Source organism: Oncorhynchus keta, chromosome 25 (genome assembly GCF_023373465.1).
Source record: "Oncorhynchus keta strain PuntledgeMale-10-30-2019 chromosome 25, Oket_V2, whole genome shotgun sequence".
In the NCBI taxonomy this organism is placed as follows: Eukaryota; Metazoa; Chordata; class Actinopteri; order Salmoniformes; family Salmonidae; genus Oncorhynchus; species Oncorhynchus keta.
In genome coordinates, this window is record NC_068445.1 from 31,286,679 (window position 1) to 31,311,870 (window position 25,192).

Sequence of the window (25,192 nt, forward strand, 5' to 3'; positions counted from 1 at the left end):
TAACTTAAGCATTACGATGATCGTACCAGTTGTGATGTAACTTAAGCATTACGATGATCGTACCAGTTGTGATGTAACTTAAGCATTACGATGATCGTACCAGTTGCGATGTAACTTAAGCATTATGATGATCGTACCAGTTGTGATGTAACTTAAGCATTACGATGATCGTACCAGTTGTGATGTAACTTAAGCATTATGATGATCGTACTAGTTGTGATGTAACTTAAGCATTACGATGATCGTACTAGTTGCGATGTAACTTAAGCATTACGATGATCGTACCAGTTGTGATGTAATTTAAGCATTATGATGATCGTACCAGTTGCGATGTAACTTAAGCATTACGATGATCGTACCAGTTGCGATGTAACTTAAGCATTACGATGATCGTACCAGTTGTGATGTAACTTAAGCATTACGATGATCGTACCAGTTGAGATGTAACTTAAGCATTACGATGATCGTACCAGTTGCGATGTAACTTAAGCATTAAGATGATCGTACCAGTTGCGATGTAACTTAAGCATTACGATGATCGTACCAGTTGTGATGTAATTTAAGCATTATGATGATCGTACCAGTTGCGATGTAACTTAAGCATTACGATGATCGTACCAGTTGCGATGTAACTTAAGCATTACGATGATTGTACTAGTTGTGATGTAACTTAAGCATTACGATGATCGTACTAGTTGCGATGTAACTTAAGCATTACGATGATCGTACCAGTTGCGATGTAACTTAAGCATTACGATGATCGTACCAGTTGCGATGTAACTTAAGCATTACGATGATCGTACCAGTTGTGATGTAACTTAAGCATTACGATGATCGTACCAGTTGTGATGTAACTTAAGCATTACAATGATCGTACCAGTTGTGATGTAACTTAAGCATTACGATGATCGTACCAGTTGCGATGTAACTTAAGCATTACGATGATCATACCAGTTGTGATGTAACTTAAGCATTACGATGATCGTACCAGTTGCGATGTAACTTAAGCATTATGATGATCGTACCAGTTGTGATGTAACTTAAGCATTACGATGATCGTACCAGTTGCGTTGTAACTTAAGCATTATGATGATCGTACCAGTTGCGATGTAACTTAAGCATTACGATGATCGTACCAGTTGCGATGTAACTTAAGCATTACGATGATCGTACCAGTTGTGATGTAACTTAAGCATTATGATGATCGTACCAGTTGTGATGTAACTTAAGCATTACGATGATCGTACCAGTTGCGATGTAACTTAAGCATTATGATGATCGTACCAGTTGCGATGTAACTTAAGCATTACGATGATCGTACCAGTTGTGATGTAACTTAAGCATTACGATGATCGTACCAGTTGTGATGTAACTTAAGCATTACGATGATCGTACCAGTTGTGATGTAACTTAAGCATTACGATGATCGTACCAGTTGTGATGTAACTTAAGCATTACGATGATCGTACCAGTTGCGATGTAACTTAAGCATTATGATGATCGTACCAGTTGTGATGTAACTTAAGCATTACGATGATCGTACCAGTTGTGATGTAACTTAAGCATTAAGATGATCGTACCAGTTGCGATGTAACTTAAGCATTACGATGATCGTACCAGTTGTGATGTAACTTAAGCATTACGATGATCGTACCAGTTGTGATGTAACTTAAGCATTACGATGATCGTACCAGTTGTGATGTAACTTAAGCATTATGATGATCGTACCAGTTGTGATGTAACTTAAGCATTACGATGATCGTACCAGTTGCGATGTAACTTAAGCATTATGATGATCGTACCAGTTGTGATGTAACTTAAGCATTACGATGATCGTACCAGTTGCGTTGTAACTTAAGCATTACGATGATCGTACCAGTTGCGATGTAACTTAAGCATTACGATGATCGTACCAGTTGCGATGTAACTTAAGCATTACGATGATCGTACCAGTTGCGATGTAACTTAAGCATTATGATGATCGTACCAGTTGTGATGTAACTTAAGCATTACGATGATCGTACCAGTTGCGTTGTAACTTAAGCATTACGATGATCGTACCAGTTGCGATGTAACTTAAGCATTACGATGATCGTACCAGTTGCGATGTAACTTAAGCATTACGATGATCGTACCAGTTGCGATGTAACTTAAGCATTACGATGATCGTACCAGTTGCGATGTAACTTAAGCATTATGATGATCGTACCAGTTGTGATGTAACTTAAGCATTACGATGATCGTACCAGTTGCGATGTAACTTAAGCATTATGATGATCGTACCAGTTGTGATGTAACTTAAGCATTACGATGATCGTACCAGTTGCGATGTAACTTAAGCATTATGATGATCGTACCAGTTGCGATGTAACTTAAGCATTACGATGATCGTACCAGTTGCGATGTAACTTAAGCATTACGATGATCGTACCAGTTGCGATGTAACTTAAGCATTACGATGATCGTACCAGTTGCGATGTAACTTAAGCATTATGATGATCGTACCAGTTGTGATGTAACTTAAGCATTACGATGATCGTACCAGTTGCGATGTAACTTAAGCATTATGATGATCGTACCAGTTGCGATGTAACTTAAGCATTACGATGATCGTACCAGTTGCGATGTAACTTAAGCATTACGATGATCGTACCAGTTGTGATGTAACTTAAGCATTACGATGATCGTACCAGTTGTGATGTAACTTAAGCATTACGATGATCGTACCAGTTGTGATGTAACTTAAGCATTACGATGATCGTACCAGTTGTGATGTAACTTAAGCATTACGATGATCGTACCAGTTGCGATGTAACTTAAGCATCATGATGATCGTACCAGTTGCGATGTAACTTAAGCATTACGATGATCGTACCAGTTGTGATGTAATTTAAGCATTATGATGATCGTACCAGTTGCGATGTAACTTAAGCATTACGATGATCGTACCAGTTGCGATGTAACTTAAGCATTACGATGATTGTACTAGTTGTGATGTAACTTAAGCATTACGATGATCGTACCAGTTGCGATGTAACTTAAGCATTACGATGATCGTACCAGTTGTGATGTAACTTAAGCATTACGATGATCGTACCAGTTGTGATGTAACTTAAGCATTACGATGATCGTACCAGTTGTGATGTAACTTAAGCATTACGATGATCGTACCAGTTGCGATGTAACTTAAGCATTACGATGATCATACCAGTTGTGATGTAACTTAAGCATTACGATGATCGTACCAGTTGCGATGTAACTTAAGCATTATGATGATCGTACCAGTTGTGATGTAACTTAAGCATTACGATGATCGTACCAGTTGTGATGTAACTTAAGCATTAAGATGATCGTACCAGTTGTGATGTAACTTAAGCATTACGATGATCGTACCAGTTGTGATGTAACTTAAGCATTACGATGATCGTACCAGTTGTGATGTAACTTAAGCATTACGATGATCGTACCAGTTGTGATGTAACTTAAGCATTATGATGATCGTACCAGTTGTGATGTAACTTAAGCATTACGATGATCGTACCAGTTGCGATGTAACTTAAGCATTATGATGATCGTACCAGTTGTGATGTAACTTAAGCATTACGATGATCGTACCAGTTGCGATGTAACTTAAGCATTACGATGATCGTACCAGTTGCGATGTAACTTAAGCATTACGATGATCGTACCAGTTGCGATGTAACTTAAGCATTATGATGATCGTACCAGTTGTGATGTAACTTAAGCATTACGATGATCGTACCAGTTGCGTTGTAACTTAAGCATTACGATGATCGTACCAGTTGCGATGTAACTTAAGCATTACGATGATCGTACCAGTTGCGATGTAACTTAAGCATTACGATGATCGTACCAGTTGCGATGTAACTTAAGCATTATGATGATCGTACCAGTTGTGATGTAACTTAAGCATTACGATGATCGTACCAGTTGCGATGTAACTTAAGCATTATGATGATCGTACCAGTTGTGATGTAACTTAAGCATTACGATGATCGTACCAGTTGTGATGTAACTTAAGCATTATGATGATCGTACCAGTTGTGATGTAACTTAAGCATTACGATGATCGTACCAGTTGCGATGTAACTTAAGCATTACGATGATCGTACTAGTTGCGATGTAACTTAAGCATTACGATGATCGTACCAGTTGCGATGTAACTTAAGCATTATGATGATCGTACCAGTTGTGATGTAACTTAAGCATTACGATGATCGTACCAGTTGTGAAGTAACTTAAGCATTATGATGATCGTACCAGTTGTGATGTAACTTAAGCATTACGATGATCGTACCAGTTGCGATGTAACTTAAGCATTATGATGATCATACCAGTTGTGATGACACTTAAGCATTGCGATGATCGTACCAGTTGTGATGTAACTTAAGCATTACGATGATCGTACCAGTTGTGATGTAACTTAAGCATTACGTTGATCGTACCAGTTGTGATGTAACTTAAGCATTACGATGATCGTACCAGGTGTGATGTAACTTAAGCATTGCGATGATCGTACCAGTTGCATCATTATTTACCAGCTAACTTTTTAAGAGTGTTTCCCGAACATGCACAAAGAGAGAACGTTCGCTAAGTGCATCGTTAAACCATGTGTCGATACTGATAGGATCCAAAGAAAAGCAACGCTGCTCTCGGATCAGCCTTCTCCACTCAAATAGTTCCTTAAGATTAGAATTATAACACAATACTGATGACGGATCAGCTCCTAGAAAGATATTTCCAACTACTGTATTGCTGCAAATATTGAGGCGGCTTATTAAACCACAGGTTGGGCACATCGTTGCACACATCTTGTCACACATCATTAAACATATTGAGGCAAAAATGACAGACTAGTAGCCTAGTGGCAAAATAAAACTCAATATAATTTTTATTTTATTTTACATTTTTACCCCCTTTTTCTCCCCAATTTCGTGGTATCCAATTGTTATTAGTTACTATCTTGTCTCATCGCTACGACTCTCGTACGTGCTCGGGAGAGACGAAGGTCAAAAGCCATGCGTCCTCCGAAACACAACCCAACCAAGCCGCACTGCTTCTTAACACAGCGCGCATCCAACCCGGAAGCCAGCCGCACCAAAGTTTTGGAGGAAACACTGTGCACCTGGCGACCTTGGTTAGGGCGCACTGCGCCCGGCCCGCCACAGGAGTCGCTGGTGCGTGATGAGACAAGGATATCCCTACCGGCCAAACCCTCCCTAACCCGGACAACGCTAGGCCCGGTAGCGGCCGGCTGCGACAGAGCCTGGGCGCGAACCCAGAGTCTCTGGTGGCACAGCCAGCGCTGCGATGCAGTGCCCTAGACCTGCACCTGCGCCACCCATTAAATATTTTAATACGATTTAGAGTGCCTTCAGATAGTATTCACATCCCTTTACTTTTTACAAATGTAGTTGTGTTACAGCCTGAATTTTAAATGGATTACATTTAGATTTAGTGTCATTGGCCTACACACAATAGCCCATAATGTCAAAGTAGAATTATGTTTTTCGAATTGAAAAGGAAATCTATGGCAAGACTTGAAATTACTGTCTAGCAATGATCAATAACCAATTTGACAGAGTTTGAAGAATTTTAAAAATAATAATGTGCAAATATTGTAAAATTCAGGTGTGTAAAGCTCTTAGACATACCCAGAAAGACTCACAGTTGTAATTGCTGCCAAAGGTGATTCTAAAATGTATTCACTTAGGGGTGTGAATTATGTAATTGAGATATATCTGTATTTAGTTTCTGAAGGCAATGTAAATATATAGGCCCATGTAGCCTATTTTTCTTTTAATGCAGTCATTTCAGTTTTCAATCAAAGTATTGTTTTATTATAAAGTTGTTTGTAACAATCGCAAATACTAGTCAACTTAGTTATGAAGTTATCGGCAGTCACAGTCAGACAGATACGTAGCCTAAACATCTTGATTCTATGTTTAGCGGAGAGAGTTACAAGGAAGGTCAAAATATATCTGACGAAGCTGTGGCTGCTCTATGAGTGGTCTAGATCACTCGTAGTTGTACTAAGGCTTTCAAGAGCAACGTTAGTAACGAAGGCTCTGGGAAACAGGTTGGCTGCGAAAGATACATCGTAATATGGTTCTAACGATGAGCTTAACGCTACGAAGGATCTGGGAAAGGAGGCCCAACTCAATCAGATCACGCAACTGAAAGACGTTAATTCTGCCAATGAGAGGATCGCATTAAATATAAAATCAAATCAAATTTTATTTGTCACATACACATGGTTAGCAGATGTTAATGCGAGTGTAGCGAAATTCTTGTGCTTCTAGTTCCGACAATGCAGTAATAACCAACAAGTAATCTAACTAACAATTCCGAAACTACTGTCTTATACAGTGTAAGGGGATAAAGAATATGTACATAAGGATATATGAATGAGTGATGGTACAGGGCAGCATAGGCAAGATACAGTAGATGGTATCGAGTACAGTATATACATATGAGATGAGTATGTAAACAAAGTGGCATAGTTAAAGTGGCTAGTGATACATGTATTACATAAGGATGCAGTCGATGATATAGATTACAGTATATACGTATGCATATGAGATGAATAATGTAGGGTAAGTAACATTATATAAGGTAGCATTGTTTAAAGTGGCTAGTGATATATTTACATCATTTCCCATCAATTCCCATTATTAAAGTGGCTGGAGTTGAGTCAGTGTCAATGTCAGTGTGTTGGCAGCAGCCACTCAATGTTAGTGGTGGCTGTTTAACAGTCTGATGGCCTTGAGATAGAAGCTGTTTTTCAGTCTCTCGGTCCCAGCTTTGATGCACCTGTACTGACCTCGCCTTCTGGATGATAGCGGGGTGAACAGGCAGTGGCTCGGGTGGTTGATGTCCTTGATGATCTTTATGGCCTTCCTGTAACATCGGGTGGTGTAGGTGTCCTGGAGGGCAGGTAGTTTGCCCCCGGTGATGCGTTGTGCAGACCTCACTACCCTCTGGAGAGCCTTACAGTTGAGGGCGGAGCAGTTGCCGTACCAGGCGGTGATACAGCCCGCCAGGATGCTCTCGATTGTGCATCTGTAGAAGTTTGTGAGTGCTTTTGGTGACAAGCCAAAGTTCTTCAGCCTCCTGAGGTTGAAGAGGCGCTGCTGCGCCTTCTTCACGATGCTGTCTGTGTGAGTGGACCAATTCAGTTTGTCTGTGATGTGTATGCCGAGGAACTTAAAACTTGCTACCCTCTCCACTACTGTTCCATCGATGTGGATAGGGGGGTGTTCCCTCTGCTGTTTCCTGAAATCCACAATCATCTCCTTAGTTTTGTTGACGTTGAGTGTGAGGTTATTTTCCTGACACCACACTCCGAGGGCCCTCACCTCCTCCCTGTAGGCCGTCTCGTCGTTGTTGGTAATCAAGCCTATGAAGTGCTTTGAAATAGTCTGCAAAGGTATGTTTGCTTATGATTGGACAAAACAGATGAAAAGGATCTTCATGGCAAATTGAATGTGTATTAGTCTCAGGTGGAATTCTAGTCTCGTCACATTTTCGTCAACTAAAATGAAAACTCATTTGTCACAGTTTTTTTTCATGGCATCTCGACTCGTTATCGTCATTAGGTTTTGTCAGGAAAAATAGGTTGTTTGTCATAGTTATGTACGAAATGAACGCTGACACACACACTGCCTATAAACACAGCCCAGGGGACCACACACTGGGACCTAACAATAAAGGCTGTTCCAGAGCAGTGTTGTGAAAGGTGTGATCACGACATTGTGTGTGTGTGTGTTGGTGTGTGTCACCCTGGCCTCTGACCCTCCTCCTGTGAGATTTGGTGGACTCAGTGGCGGTCCTGTTAGCGCTGGCAGCCATGGAGGAAATGAGATCACTCCCAGCCCATCTCTCAGGGTGCTGAGGCCGGCCGCTGGCGCTAACCCTGTGTGGACATGTGAGGTTGAGGTGACGTCACATCATTAATGGCCCGTCTTGGAGCTGGTCACACACGACCACACACACAAACACACGCACATACACACTTGCGTCACACAGCTCATTACCTGAGGCTGTGTCTTATGCTGTAGAAATGGCCACACTGATAGCATTGCCTCAGTTTCCTTTGACTGCATGTCCTGTTCCAACACATACTCACACATGAAAGGTGATTGTCACGAGTCCCACTGCACCGCAAGGTAATCCAACACCCTTATAATACACGCAGGCCATATGGCCCACAATCACACACACACTCACTCACACGCACGCACGCAAGCACACAGTCGCACACACACACACACACTCACTCACACACATGCACGCAAGCACACAGTCACACACACACACACACACACACACACACACACACACACACACACACACACACACACACACACACACACACACACACACACACACACACACACACACACACACACACACACACACACACACACACACACTCTTGTTGTGTCCATGTACTGTATCTGTGGCTGTCTCTCAAGGGTCTTATTTAGTGAGTCCCAGAGCGTGGCCCCTGTTGAGTGGTGGGGTGCTGTAGAATTGTACAATGGCCTCAGCCGAGAAGTAATCTTTTTAGGAGTGTGAGAGAAACCCTGTGTGTGTGCGAGTGTGTGTGTGTGTGTGTGTGTGTGTGTGTGTGTGTGTGTGTGTGTGTGTGTGTGTGTGTGTGTGTGTGTGTGTGTGTGTGTGTGTGTGTGTGTGCATGCGTGCGTGCATGTGAAGGCAGTTAGAGGATGTGTTTTGTGGAGCAGGAAGCTTAGGTTTGACCATAGCAGGGCAAGCAGCCGACAGAGAGGCGCTACATCTCTCACCCCGGCTGGCCAGCATTTCAGGGACGTGTGTGTGTGTGTGTGTGTGTGTGTGTGTGTGTGTGTGTGTGTGTGTGTGTGTGTGTGTGTGTGTGTGTGTGTGTGTGTGTGTGTGCGCGCAAGCGAGGGAAGTCTTATGTTGTTCCAGTGAGGGAAGGGAAGGGAAGGTGGGAGAGGAATTTTGGAGAGGAAACATCTGCCTCTCCTTTGGCTACTCCAGGGTTGGGAGGATGGGAGTAGAGGGGGAGGATGAAGAGGGGAGGAGGAGAGAGGGAGGAGAAAGAGGGGAGGAGAGAGGGAGCAGGATGAGGAGAGAGGGAGGAGAGAAGGAGGAGGAAAAGGTGAGGAGAGATGGAGGTGGAAGAGGGGAGGAGAGAGGGAGGAGGAAGAGGGGAGGAGAGATGGAGGTGGAAGAGGGGAGGAGAGAGGGAGGAGGAAGGGGGAGGAGAGTAGGAGAGGGAAGAGGGGAGGAGGAAGAGGGGAGGAGAGAGGGAGGGGGAAGAGGAGAGAGAGATGAGGAAGAGGGGAGGAGAGAGGGAGGAGGAAGAGGGGAGGAGAGAGGGAGGGGGAGAGGGAGGGGGAGGGAGGAGGAAGATGGAGGAGAGAGGGAGGAGGAAGAGGAGAGAGAGATGAGGAAGAGGGGAGGAGAGAGGCAGGAGGAAAAGGGGAGGAGAGAGGGAGGAGGAAAAGGCGAGGAGAGAGTGAGGAGGATGAGGAGAGAGGGAGGAGGAAGAGGGGAGGAGAGAGGGAGGAGGAAGAGGGGAGGAGAGAGGGAGGAGGAAGAGGGGAGGAGAGTAGGAGAGGGAAGAGGGGAGGAGGAAGAGGGGAGGAGAGAGGGAGGGGGAAGAGGAGAGAGAGATGAGGAAGAGGGGAGGAGAGAGGGAGGAGGAAGAGGGGAGGAGAGAGGGAGGGGGAAGAGGAGAGAGAGAGATGAGGAAGAGGGGAGGAGAGAGGGAGCAGGAAGAGGGGAGGAGAGAGAGGAAGGGGGAGAGAGGGAGGAGAGAGGGAGGAGAGTGGGAGGAGGAAGATGGAAGAGAGGAGGAGGATGGAGAACAGAGGGAGGAGGTGGATGGAGGAGAGAGGGAGGGGGAGAGGTTAGGCTAGGCCACTGTTGTCCTTTTTACTAGGATGAACCACACACACACACATCTCAAGTAACACTTGACTGCCAGCATCCCTACTTTCTGGCAAAGACCGCTGGGAAAGAGACAGATTTCATTGTGAAGAGAGATGGAGGGAGGCAGAGAGAGAGAGAGAGAGAGAGTGAGAAGTCGTGCTCATCCAAGTGTTTCTTTCTAGTGTTTCTTTTCTCTTTATATTGGGGAGCAGAGAAATGTCAGCCTTAAATCATTTGATTGACATTTGGACATGAGCATACTTATCAGAGCCAAAATACTGACTGACTTCTCCTAGTCAACAACATCATGGAAACGTCATACTGAACATAGAACAGCTTTTTGTAATTAGACTTATAAGAGATAAACAATACATATTTGTGTTATTGAGTAAAATGCATCATTATTGCATCATGTTAATTAAATGTCAATTAATATTTTATCTCTGTATTCGACTTTGAATCAGGACCCAGCCATGGGATGAGTAATACTGGTGTGAAAACCTCTCTGTGCCCATATCTGCTATCATCACTGAAGTACATCACCGAAGTGTGTGTGAGTGTGTAGTGTCTGTGAGTGTGTGTGAGTGTGTGTGTATGTGTGTGTGACAGCTCTGAAGGGGCCTTGTGTTTATGCTATGCTCTGGTCGGGGCACAGCTAGTGCAAGCATTAAAGCCCTAGAAAAGCACCACAGTATTGTTATGATGCCTTTTAAAATAAACAACCCTGTCCCAACATCCCCCTAACGTTGGAGCAACGTTCTGCCTGACCAGGGCCGTGCCGGATGCTTGTGTTGGCTGCAGACATGTGATTGAAACGTCAACAGTGAGTTAAATGTTCAGAGTTTCCGTATTCTTGTAGGAATGCCAGGCTTTCTGCTCCAGAGCCCTTCCCTCAGAGGGAAAAAAGGCCTTACTCTTATTTGGTAATAATCTCACACACACACACACACACACGCACGCACGCACGCACGCACGCACGCACGCACGCACGCACGCACGCACGCACGCACGCACACACACACACACACACACACACACACACACACACACACACACACACACACACACACACAGCTGCAGTATGTTACTGTGGTTTTATGACAACATCTCAATGTCTGACCCCCTCTCAGAATTCCAACAGAATTCCACAATCCAGAATTCACAATCTTGAATTGAAGTGATCAGCAGTGTTTCCAATAGCAGCTAAATAGTTCTGTTAGTTGCATGTTCTATTGAGCGACTCATTTTGGAGTCATGCTAGATTGTAAGTGGAGAAATGATGGTTGTCGTCCTTTCAGATGCTTTGAAGCGTTAGGGAGGGGTCATCTTATACCAAAACTTTGGCAAGCTCACTTCTCTATCAGAGAGGAAGTACCCTACAAGTTAGTACCCTACAATTTAGTACCCTACAAATAAGTACCCTACAAATTAGTACCCTACAAGTTAGTACGCTACAAGTAAGTACCGGACACGTTTAGTCTCTGTCTCCCTGCCCTTGTCTCCTACTCTTTCTCCCTGTCTATCTTCCTCTTTACCTCTCCCTCTCTTTCTCCCAGTCTATCTTCCTCTTTACCTCTAACTCTCCCTTTCTCTCTCTTTCTCCCTTCTCTCTGTCTAACCTCCCTTTACCTTTAACTCTCTCTCTTTCTCCCTGTCTATCTGCCCTTTACCTCTAACTCTCTCCCTGTCTATCTTCCCCTTTACCTCTAACTCTCTCCCTGTCTATCTTCCCCTTTACCTCTAACTCTCTCCCTGTCTATCTGCCCTTTATCTCTAACTCTCTCCCTGTTTATCTTCCCCTTTACCTCTAACTCTCTTCCTGTCTATCTGCCCTTTACCTCTAACTCTCTCCCTGTCTATCTTCCCCTTTACCTCTAACTCTCTCCCTGTCTATCTTCCCCTTTACCTCTAACTCTCTTCCTGTCTATCTGCCCTTTACCTCTAACTCTCTCCCTGTCTATCTGCCCTTTACCTCTAACTCTCTCCCTGTCTATCTTCCCCTTTACCTCTAACTCTCTTCCTGTCTATCTGCCCTTTACCTCTAACTCTCTCCCTGTCTATCTTCCCCTTTACCTCTAACTCTCTTCCTGTCTATCTGCCCTTTACCTCTAACTCTCTCCCTGTCTATCTGCCCTTTACCTCTAACTCTCTCCCTGTCTATCTGCCCTTTACCACAAACTCTCTCCCTGTCTATCTGGCCTTTACCACTAACTCTCTCCCTGTCTATCTTCCCCTTTACCTCTAACTCTCTCCCTGTCTATCTTCCCCTTTACCTTTAACTCTCTCCCTGTTTATCTTCCCCTTTACCTCTAACTCTCTCCCTGTCTATCTGCCCTTTACCACTAACTCTCTTCCTGTCTATCTTCCCCTTTACCTCGAACTCTCTCCCTGTCTATCTTCCCCTTTACCTCTAACTCTCTCCCTGTCTATCTTCCCCTTTACCTTTAACTCTCTCCCTGTTTATCTTCCCCTTTACCTCTAACTCTCTCCCTGTCTATCTTCCCCTTTACCTCTAACTCTCTCCCTGTCTATCTTCCCCTTTACCTCTAACTCTCTCCCTGTCTATCTTCCCCTTTACCTCTAACTCTCTCCCTGTCTATCTGCCCTTTATCTCTAACTCTCTCCCTGTTTATCTTCCCCTTTACCTCTAACTCTCTCCCTGTCTATCTGCCCTTTACCATACCACAAACTCTCTCCCTGTCTATCTGGCCTTTACCACTAACTCTCTTCCTGTCTATCTTCCCCTTTACCTCTAACTCTCTCCCTGTCTATCTTCCCCTTTACCTTTAACTCTCTCCCTGTTTATCTTCCCCTTTACCTCTAACTCTCTCCCTGTCTATCTGCCCTTTACCACTAACTCTCTTCCTGTCTATCTTCCCCTTTACCTCGAACTCTCTCCCTGTTTATCTTCCCCTTTACCTCTAACTCTCTCCCTGTCTATCTTCCCCTTTACCTCTAACTCTCTCCCTGTCTATCTTCCCCTTTACCTTTAACTCTCTCCCTGTTTATCTTCCCCTTTACCTCTAACTCTCTCCCTGTCTATCTTCCCCTTTACCTCTAACTCTCTCCCTGTCTATCTTCCCCTTTACCTCTAACTCTCTCCCTGTCTATCTTCCCCTTTACCTCTAACTCTCTCCCTGTCTATCTGCCCTTTACCTCTAACTCTCTCCCTGTCTATCTGCCCTTTACCTCTAACTCTCTCCCTGTCTATCTGCCCTTTACCATACCACAAACTCTCTCCCTGTCTGTCTGCCCTTTACCTCTAACTCTCTCCTTGTATATCTTCCCCTTTACCTCTAACTCTCTCCCTGTTTATCTTCCCCTTTACCTTTAACTCTCTCCCTGTCTATCTACCCCTTTACCTCTAACTCTCTCCCTGTTTATCTTCCCCTTTACCTTTAACTCTCTCCCTGTCTATCTACCCCTTTACCTCTAACTCTCTCCCTGTCTATCTGGCCTTTACCTTTAACTCTCTCCCTGTCTATCTTCCCCTTTACCTCTAACTCTCTCCCTGTTTATCTTCCCCTTTACCTCTAACTCTCTCCCTGTCTATCTTCCCCTTTACCTCTAACTCTCTCCCTGTCTATCTTCCCCTTTACCTTTAACTCTCTCCCTGTTTATCTTCCCCTTTACCTCTAACTCTCTCCCTGTCTATCTTCCCCTTTACCTCTAACTCTCTCCCTGTCTATCTTCCCCTTTACCTCTAACTCTCTCCCTGTCTATCTTCCCCTTTACCCCTAACTCTCTCCCTGTCTATCTGCCCTTTACCTCTAACTCTCTCCCTGTCTATCTGCCCTTTACCTCTAACTCTCTCCCTGTCTATCTGCCCTTTACCATACCACTAACTCTCTCCCTGTCTGTCTGCCCTTTACCTCTAACTCTCTCCCTGTATATCTTCCCCTTTACCTCTAACTCTCTCCCTGTTTATCTTCCCCTTTACCTTTAACTCTCTCCCTGTCTATCTACCCCTTTACCTCTAACTCTCTCCCTGTCTAACTGCCCTTTATCTCTAACTCTCTCCCTGTCTATCTGCCCTTTACCTCTAACTCTCTCCCTGTCTATCTTCCCCTTTACCTCTAACTCTCTCCCTGTCTATCTACCCCTTTACCTCTAACTCTCTCCCTGTCTATCTACGCCTTTACCTCTAACTCTCTCCCTGTCTATCTGCCCTTTACCTCTAACTCTCTCCCTGTCTATCTTCCCCTTTACCTCTAACTCTCTCCCTGTCTATCTTCCCCTTTACCTCTAACTCTCTCCCTGTCTATCTTCCCCTTTACCTCTAACTCTCTCCCTGTCTATCTTCCCCTTTACCTTTAACTCTCTCCCTGTCTATCTTCCCCTTTACCTCTAACTCTCTCCCTGTCTATCTGCCCTTTATCTCTAACTCTCTCCCTGTCTATCTGCCCTTTACCTCTAACTCTCTCCCTGTCTATCTTCCCCTTTACCTCTAACTCTCTCCCTGTCTATCTACCCCTTTACCTCTAACTCTCTCCCTGTCTATCTACGCCTTTACCTCTAACTCTCTCCCTGTCTATCTGCCCTTTACCTCTAACTCTCTCCCTGTCTATCTTCCCCTTTACCTCTAACTCTCTCCCTGTCTATCTACCCCTTTACCTCTAACTCTCTCCCTGTCCATCTTCCCCTTTACCTCTAACTCTCTCCCTGTCTATCTGCCCTTTACCTCTAACTCTCTCCCTGTCTATCTGCCCTTTACCTCTAACTCTCTCCCTGTCTATCTGCCCTTTACCATACCACTAACTCTCGCCCTGTCTGTCTGCCCTTTACCTCTAACTCTCTCCCTGTTTATCTTCCCCTTTACCTTGAACTCTCTCCCTGTCTATCTACCCCTTTACCTCAAAACTAACGTTATTTGAAAGGTTATCTAGCTTTGTTATTTAGATATTGAATGAGTAAATTACTACTTTTTCAGGCCAGCAGCCTGGGAGGTAAGTTTGTAGTTTGTGAGCTCTCACTGTCTTAACTTGAGAAAGGGGCTGCTCAAACATTGGAGAAAGGCTGGTGTTGATAATGTTCTCCAGAGGTGTGTTGAATAATCCAAATGATTCCCTGAACACACTGTGTGTCTGTTAAATAATGTATGTAACATAATGTAACAAACTAATCTGTGCTCTCTCTCCCTGTGTGTGTGTGTGTGTGTGTGTGTGTGTGTGTGTGTGTGTGTGTGTGTGTGTGTGTGTGTGTGTGTGTGTGTGTGTGTGTGTGTGTGTGTGTGTGTGTGTGTGTGTGTGTGTGTGTGTGTGTGTGTGTGTGTGTGTGTGCGCGCAGGGTGGCCAAAGCCCTGAAGGTGACGCTGTATGAGACTCCTACAGGCTGGAGGTTCTTTGGGAACCTGATGGACTCTGGGAGGTGCTCGCTCTGCGGAGAGGAGAGCTTCGGGACAAGTGAGTGTTACTGACTGTTTCTCTCTACTCCTGTTTGACATTCACCTGAGTCGTACTGCAGCTTGTCAGCCACTGAGTTTACTCACCTTTCAGTAAAAGCCTGTCTGATCCTAGACAGCCATATCAGAGGAGGCTGGTGGGATGAGCTCTAGAAGAATGGGCTCATTGTAATGGCTAGAATGGAATAAATGGAATGGAGCCAATCATTTGGTTTCATATGTTTCATGTGTTTGATACCGTTCCATTTATTCCATTCCAGCCTTTATAATTAGCCCATCCTCGTATAGCTCTTCCCACCAGCCTCCTCTGATTCGTATACAGTACATCACATCCCTAAATAGAGGCCTGCCTCTGGTCGGAGTCATCCCAGCCTAATAGATTTGAGGGGTGTGAATAATCCCCATTCTTCTGCTATAAAAGGAGAGAGGAGCTCCGTGAATCACCAGAACCCACGGGCCTCTGCCGGCAGCTGCTGCTGCTGCTCAGCCCACCAGGAAAAACTCTCTCCTTGCAGCTAACTCTTATTACCTTTCTTTCTTTCTTTCTCTCTCTCTCTCTCTCTCTCTCTCTCTCTCTATCTATCTATCTCTGTTTCTCTCTGTATCAATCTATTCAGTGGAGAGAGAGTGTGAGGAATCTGAGATGGAGAGAGAGATAGAAAGGGAAAGGCGAGTATGGAGATAGAAAGAAAGAAGTGAGAGGGAACAGGATAAAGAAATAGAGCAGGTTGAAGTGAGCAAGAGAGAGAGCGGAAAGGAGAGACAGAAACAGGAGGACAGTAGAACAGGAGGTAATTAAGTGAAATACAGAAGAGGAGGATGAGAGCAGGGGAGAAAAGGGAAGAGAAAGAGATGGACAGAGTGCTGTGTGAGTTTCTGCTTTAAGGCCAAACATCTAAATGGAGCTAAGCAGTAAATCAGGAGTATGCTCGTCACTCAGAGCTCAGGGTTCGATCCTATCTCTCTCTTCCTGTTGGCTGAAGCTTTCATTCATGTCATGTTATGAACATTAGTCCGCTTTTTTTGTCCATTGTAATTTAAATCCATAGAGCCCAGTGCCATGGTTGATGTATCATTTCTACATCAAATCAAATCCAATTGTATTTGTCACATACACATGGTGAGCAGATGTTAATGTGAGTGTAGCGAAATGCTTGTGCTTCTAGTTCCGACAATGCAGTAATAACAAACGAGTAATCTAGCTAACAATTCCAAAACTACTACCTTATACACATAAGTGTAAAGGGATAAAGAATATGTACATAAAGATATATGAATGAGTGATGGTACAGAACAGCATAGACAAGATACAGTAGATGGTATCGAGTACAGTATATACATATGAGATGAGTATGTAAACAAAGTGGCATAGTTTAAAGTGGCTAGTGATACATGTATTACATAAAGATGCAGTAGATTATATAGAGTATAGTAAATACGTATACATATGAGATAGATCATGTAGGGTATGTAAACATTAAATTAAGTAGCATTGTTTAAAGTGGCTAGTGATATATTTTACATCAATTCCCATTATTAAAGTGGCTGGAGTTGAGTCAGTGTGTTGGCAGCAGCCACTCAATGTTAGTGGTGGCTGTTTAACAGTCTGATGGCCTTGAGATAGAAGCTGTTTTTCAGTCTCTCAGTCCCAGCTTTGATGCACCTGTACTGACCTCACCTTCTGGATGATAGCGGGGTGGAGCGGTGGTTGTTGTCCTTGATGATCTTTATGGCCTTCCTGTGACATCGGGTGGTGTAGGTGTCCTGGAGGGCAGGTAGTTTGCCCCCAGTGATGCGTTGTGCAGACCTCACTACCTTCTGGAGAGCCTTACGGTTGAGGGCGGAGCAGTTGCCATACCAGGCGGTGATAAAGCCCGACAGGATGCTCTCGATTGTGCATCTGTAGAAGTTTGTGAGTGCTTTTGGTGACAAGCCGAATTTCTTCAGCCTCCTGAGGTTGAAGAGGCGCTGCTGCGCCTTCTTCACGATGCTGTCTGCGTGGGTGTACCAATTCAGTTTGTCTGTGATGTGTACGCCGAGGAACTTAAAACTTACTACCCTCTCCACTACTGTTCCATCGATGTGGATAGGGGGGTGTTCCCTCTGCTGTTTCCTGAAGTCCACAATCATCTCCTTAGTTTTGTTGACGTTGAGTGTGAGGTTATTTTCCTGACACCACAGTCCGAGGGCCCTCACCTCCTCCCTGTAGGCCGTCTCGTCGTTGTTGGTAATCAAACCTACCACTGTTGTGTCGTCCGCAAACTTGATGATTGAGTTGGAGGCGTGCGTGGCCACGCAGTCGTGGGTGAATAGGGAGTACAGGAGAGGGCTCCGAACGCAGCCTTGTGGGGCCCCAGTGTTGAGGATCAGCGGGGTGGAGATGTTGTTACCTACCCTCACCACCTGGGGTCGGCCCGTCAGGAAGTCCAGTACCCAGTTGCACAGGGCGGGGTCGAGAACCAGGGTCTCGAGCTTGATGACGAGTTTGGAGGGTACTATGGTGTTAAATGCTGAGCTGTAGTCGATGAACAGCATTCTCACATAGGTATTCCTCTTGTCCAGATGGGTTAGGGCAGTGTGCAGTGTGGTTGAGATTGCATCGTCTGTGGACCTATTTGGGCGGTAAGCAAATTGGAGTGGGTCTCGGGTGTCAGGTAGGGTGGAGGTGATATGGTCCTTGACTAGTCTCTCAAAGCACTTCATGATGACGGAGGTGAGTGCTCAGTTACCTTAGCTTTCTTGGGAACAGGAACAATGGTGGCCCTCTTGAAGCATGTGGGAACAGCAGACTGGGTTAGGGATTGATTGAATATGTCCGTAAACACACCAACCAGCTGGTCTGCGCATGCTCTGAGGGCGCGGCTGGGGATGCCGTCTGGGCCTGCAGCCTTGCGAGGGTTAACACGTTTAAATGTTTTACTCACCTCGGCTGCAGTGAAGGAGAGGCCGCATGTTTTGGTTGCGGGACGTGTCAGTGGCACTGTATTTTCCTCAAAGCGGGCAAAAAAGTTATTTAGTCTGCCTGGAAGCAAGGCATCCTGGTCCGTGACTGGGCTGTTTTTTTTTTTGTAATCCGTGATTGACTGTTGACCCTGCCACATACCTCTTGTGTCTGAGCCGTTGAATTGCGATTCTACTTTGTCTCTATACTGATGCTTAGCTTGTTTGATTGCCTTGCGGAGGGAATAGCTACACTGTTTGTATTCGGTCATGTTTCCGGTCACCTTGCCCTGATTAAAAGCAGTGGTTTGCGCTTTCAGTTTCACGCGAATGCTGCCAGCAATTCACGGTTTCTGGTTTGGGAATGTTTTAATTGTTGCTATCGGAACGACATCTTCAACGCATGTTCTAATGAACTCGCTCACCGAATCATAATGTACATTCTGCTCCGTAAAGTATGACACTCACTTTCTCACCTCCATTAATATAACATATTACATCATTTGAGCTTTCAGATCTCGTTAAAGTGCTTAATAAATCCAATACATTATTAGTGGTCATTATCTTTAAATTGGCAGAGAATAACATTGGTGGCTTGCAGCTGAAAGATATTCAGGTCAGGAGATATAGAGAGTGATGTGATGCAGATGGACCCTGGACTGGTGTTCTGATCTGACGACAGAAAAATTAGATCTGGTAGTTTTATACGACAGCTTGTAAAGACCTGCGCGGGCGTGTTTGTGTTTGTATGCGTGTGCATGTGTCCACAACAAATTTAACTTCAATTGAATCGGAAAGACAGAGAGGAGGTGGAGAGAGGCAGCAGCAAGTCAGCAGAAATTGGCAACAGTGAGTTTCACAACAGCTGCTAGGGACATAATTACTAAGGATTTCTACCACAACAAAGTCTACACCTGTTAGTTTCCAGAGGAAATACAACACGGAGCATAAACACAGGAAATACAACACGGAGCATAAAAAGGAAATACAACACAGAGCATAAAAAGGAAATACAACACGGAGCATAAACAGGAAATACAACACGGAGCATAAACACAGGAAATACAACACGGAACATAAACACAGGAAATACAACACGGAGCATAAACACAGGAAATACAACACGGAGCATAAACACAGGAAATACAACACGGAGCATAAACACAGGAAATACAACACGGAGCATAAACACAGGAAATACAACACGGAGCAAAAACACAGGAAATACAACATGGAGCATAAACACAGGAAATACAACACGGAGCATAAACACAGGAAATATAACACGGAGCATAAACACAGGAAATACAACACGGAGCATAAACACAGGAAATACAACACGGAGCATAAACACAGGAAATACAACACGGAGCATAAACACAGGAAATACAACACGGAGCATAAACACAGGAAATACAACACGGAGCATAAACACAGGAAATACAACACGGAGCATAAACACAGGAAATACAACACGGAGCAAAAACACAGGAAATACAACATGGAGCATAAACACAGGAAATACAACACAGAGCATAAACACAGGAAATACAACACAGAGCATAAACACAGGAAATACAACATGGAGCATAAACACAGGAAATACAACACGGAGCATAAACACAGGAAATACAACACGGAGCATAAACACAGGAAATACAACACGGAGCATAAACACAGGAAATACAAAACGGAGCAAAAACACAGGAAATACAACATGGAGCATAAACACAGGAAATACAACACAGAGCATAAACACAGGTAATACAACACAGAGCATAAACACAGGAAATACAACATGGAGCATAAACACAGGAAATACAACACGGAGCATAAACACAGGAAATACAACACGGAGCATAAACACAGGAAATACAACACGGAGCATAAACACAGAAAATACAACACGGAGCATAAACACAGGAAATACAACACGGAGCAAAAACACAGGAAATACAACACGGAGCATAAACACAGGAAATACAACACGGAGCATAAACACAGGAAATACAACACGGAGCATAAACACAGGAAATACAACACGGAGCAAAAACACAGGAAATACAACACGGAGCATAAACACAGGAAATACAACACGGAGCATAAACACAGGAAATACAACACGGAGCATAAACACAGGAAATACAACACGGAGCATAAACACAGGAAATACAACACGGAGCATAAACACAGGAAATACAACACGGAGCATAAACACAGGAAATACAACACGGAGCATAAACACAGGAAATACAACACTGAGCATAAACACAGGAAATACAACATGGAGCATAAACAGGAAATACAACATGGAGCATAAACACAGGAAATACACCACTGAGCATAAACACAGGAAATACAACATGGAGCATAAACAGGAAATACAACATGGAGCATAAACAGGAAATACAACACGGAGCATAAACACAGGAAATACAACACGGAGCATAAACACAGGAAATACAACACGGAGCATAAACACAGGAAATACAACACTGAGCATAAACACAGGAAATACAACATGGAGCATAAACAGGAAATACAACATGGAGCATAAACACAGGAAATACACCACTGAGCATAAACACAGGAAATACAACATGGAGCATAAACAGGAAATACAACATGGAGCATAAACAGGAAATACAACACGGAGCATAAACACAGGAAATACAACACAGAGCATAAACAGGAAATACAACACGGAGCATAAACACAGGAAATACAACACGGAGCATAAACACAGGAAATACAACACGGAGCATAAACACAGGAAATACAACACGGAGCATAAACACAGGAAATACAACACGGAGCAAAAACACAGGAAATACAACACGGAGCATAAACACAGGAAATACAACACGGAGCATAAACACAGGAAATACAACACGGAGCATAAACACAGGAAATACAACACGGAGCAAAAACACAGGAAATACAACACGGAGCATAAACACAGGAAATACAACACGGAGCATAAACACAGGAAATACAACACGGAGCATAAACACAGGAAATACAACACGGAGCATAAACACAGGAAATACAACACGGAGCATAAACACAGGAAATACAACACGGAGCATAAACACAGGATATACAACACGGAGCATAAACACAGGAAATACAACACTGAGCATAAACACAGGAAATACAACATGGAGCATAAACAGGAAATACAACATGGAGCATAAACACAGGAAATACACCACTGAGCATAAACACAGGAAATACAACATGGAGCATAAACAGGAAATACAACATGGAGCATAAACAGGAAATACAACACGGAGCATAAACACAGGAAATACAACACAGAGCATAAACAGGAAATACAACATGGAGCATAAACACAGGAAATACAACACAGAGCATAAACACAGGAAATACAACACGGAGCATAAACACACTTCAATCAGTGTAGATGAAGGGGAGGAGACAGGTTAAAGAAGGATCTTTAAGCCTTGAGACAATTGAGACATGGATTATGTATGTGTGCCATTCAGAGGGTGAATGGGCAAGACAAAAGATTGAAGTGCCTTTTATGTAACGGCGTTCTTCGTTTGTCAAAAGAGAGAGTCGGACCGAAATGCAGCGTAGTGGTTACTCATGACTTTAATAGAAAAGTGACACATGAAAATAACGATACAAAATACAAAACAACAAACGGAACGTCAAACCTATTACAGCCTATCTGGTGAAACTACACAGAGACAGGAACAATCACCCACGAAATACAAAGCAAAACCAGGCTACCTAAATACGGTTCCCAATCAGAGACAACGAGAATCACCTGACTCTGATTGAGAACCGCGTCAGGCAGCCAAGCCCATACAACACCCCTACTCAGCCGCAATCCCAATAATACAAAAACCCCAATACGAAATACAACAACATAAACCCATGTCACACCCTGGCCTGGTCAAATAATTAAAGAAAACACAAAATACTAAGACCAAGGCGTGACAGAACCCCCCCCTAAGGTGCGGACTCCCGGATGCACCTCAAAACCATAGGGAGGGTCCGGGTGGGCGTCTGTCCATGGTGGCGGTTCCGGCTCGGGACGTGGACCCCACTCCATTAATGTCTTAGTTCCTCCCCTTCGCGTCCTGGGATAATCCACCCTCGCCGCCGACCATGGCCTAATAGTCCTCACCCAGAACCCCACTGAACTGAGGAGCAGCTCGGGACTGAGGGGCAGCTCGAGACTGAGGGGCAGCTCGAGACTGAGGGGCAGCCCGGAACTGAGGGGAAGCCCAGTACTGAGAGAAAGCCCAGTACTGAGAGAAAGCCCAGTACTGAGAGGAAGCCCAGTACTGAGAGGAAGCCCAGTACTGAGATGAAGCTCAGGCAGGTAGTAGGCTCCGGTAGATCCTGGCTGGCTGGCGGATCTGGAAGATTCTGGTTGACTAGCAGATCTGGAAGAGACTGGTTGACTGGCAGATCTGGAAAAGACTGGTTGACTGGCAGATCTGGAAGAGACTGGTTGACTGGCAGATCTGGAAGAGACTGGTTGACTGGCAGATCTGGAAGAGACTGGTTGACTGGCAGATCTGGAAGAGACTGGTTGACTGGCAGATCTGGAAGAGACTGGTTGACTGGCAGATCTGAAAATTCAGGTTGACTAGCAGATCTGGAAGATTCTGGTTGACTGGCAGATCTAGTAGAATCTGGTTGACTGGCAGATCTAGAAGATCATGTCTGACTGGCAGATCTAGCTGCTCTATGCAGACTGACAGCTCCTTGCAGACTGACAGCTCTGGCAGCTCCATGCAGGCTGACAGCTCCTTGCAGACTGGCAGCTCTTTGCAGACTGACAGCTCTTTGCAGACTGACAGCTCTGGCTGCTTCGAACAGACTGACAGCTTTGACTGCTCCATGCAGGCTGACAGCTCTGTCTGCTTTATGCAGACTGACAGCTCTGACTGCTCCATGCAGGCTGACAGCACCATGCAGACTGGCAGCTCTTTGCAGACTGACAGCTCTTTGCAGACTGACAGCTCTGGCTGCTTCATGCAGACTGACAGCACCTTGCAGACTGAAAGCTCCCTGCAGACTGGCAGCTCAGGCTGCACCGAACAGGCAGGAGGCTCCGGCAGCGCTGTAGAGGAGGAAGGCTCTGATAGCGCTGAACAGGCGGGAGACTCCGACAGCGCAGGAGAGGAGAAAGGCTCTGATAGCGCTGGACAGACAGGAGACTCCAGTAGCACAGGAGGGAAGGAAGGCTCTGACTGTGCTGAACAGGCGAGGCGCACTGACGGCCTGGTGCGTGGTGCTGGAACTGGTGCTACAGGATCGAGGACACGCACAGGAAGCCTGGTGCGGGGAGCTGCTACCGGAGGACTGGTGTGTGGAGGTGGCTCTGGATAGACCGGACCGTGCAGGCGCACTGGAACTCTTGAGCACCGAGCCTGCCCAACCTTACCTGGCTCGATGCCCACTCTAGCCCGGCCAATACGAAGGGCTGGTATGTACCGCACCGGGCTATGCACCCGCACTGGAAACACTGTGCCACCCAATAGCATAACACGGTGCCTGCCCGGTCTCTCTAGCCCACCGGTAAGCACAGGGAGTTTGCGCAGGTCTCCTACCTGGCATAGCCATATGCCCTTTTAGCCCCCCTCAATAATTTTTTTGGGCTGCTTTTCGGGCTTCCATCCGCGTCGCCGTGCTGCCTCCTCATACCAGCGCCTCTCCGCTTTAGCCGCCTCTAGTTCCTCCTTGGGGTGGCGATATTCACCAGGCTGAGCCCAGGGTCCTTTTCCGTCCAGTTCTTCCTCCCATGTCCAATTCTCCAAGTGGTGCAGCCTCTCCCACTGCAACTGTTCTTCACGATTCACAGGGAGAGTTGGCTCAGGTCTGACTCCTGACTCAGCCACTCTCTCTCTGAGCCCTCCCCCAATAAATATTTGGGGGTGACTTTCGGTTTTCGCTCTGCGCCGCCGTGTCTCTTTTTTTGACTCCATCCGTCTATAGCCCTCTTCGCACTGTACCAGCGAATCCCAGGCGGGCTCCTGCACTCTCTCTGGGTCGGCCGCCCACCTGTCGATTTTTTCCCACGTCGTATATTCCATGCCTCTGCTGTCCATAACGTCCTCCCTTCGCTGTTCAAGCTGTCGCTGCCTGTTAACACGCTGCTCGGTCCGTGTGTGGTGGGTGATTCTGTAACGGCGTTCTTCGTTTGTGAAAGAGAGTCGGACCGAAATGCAGCGTAGTGGTTACTCATGACTTTTTGACTCCATCCGCCTATAGCCCTCTTCGCATTGCTCCAGCGAATCCCAGGCGGGCTCCTGCACTCTCTCTGGGTCGACCGCCCACCTGTCGATTTTTTCCCACGTCGTATATTCCATGCCTCTGCTGTCCATAACGTCCTCCCTTCGCTGTTCAAGCTGTCGCTGCCTGTTAACACGCTGCTCGGTCCGTGTGTGGTGGGTGATTCTGTAACGGCGTTCTTCGTTTGTGAAAGAGAGTCGGACCGAAATGCAGCGTAGTGGTTACTCATGACTTTAATAGAAAAGTGACACATGAAAATAACGATACAAAATACAAAACAACAAACGGAACGTGAAACCTATTACAGCCTATCTGGTGAAACTACACAGAAACAGGAACAATCACCCACGAAATACAAAGCGAAACCAGGCTACCTAAATACGGTTCCCAATCAGAGACAACGAGAATCACCTGACTCTGATTGAGAACCGCCTCAGGCAGCCAAGCCCATACAACACCCCTACTCAGCCGCAATCCCAATAATACAAAAACCCCAATACGAAATACAACAACATAAACCCATGTCACACCCTGGCCTGACCAAATAATTAAAGAAAACACAAAATACTAAGACCAAGGCGTGACATTTTAATGGGTTATGGTAGTAGGTGCCAGGCGCACCGGTTTGAGTGT

The 25,192-nt window shown here is 45.2% G+C and overlaps 1 protein-coding gene across 4 annotated transcripts in view; it reads left to right on the forward strand.

Annotated features, from left to right (window-relative positions):
- The window catches only part of LOC118376732 (phosphoglucomutase-like protein 5), a 61,748-nt gene that overhangs the window by 21,371 nt on the left and 15,185 nt on the right, over nucleotides 1-25,192 (forward strand). For all 4 annotated transcript variants that reach the window (XM_052479095.1, XM_052479093.1, XM_052479094.1 and 1 more), the window contains exon 7: nucleotides 15,229-15,344. In XM_052479095.1, coding sequence (XP_052335055.1) covers nucleotides 15,229-15,344 — 116 coding nt within the window. The remainder of the gene's footprint in view (nucleotides 1-15,228; nucleotides 15,345-25,192) is intronic.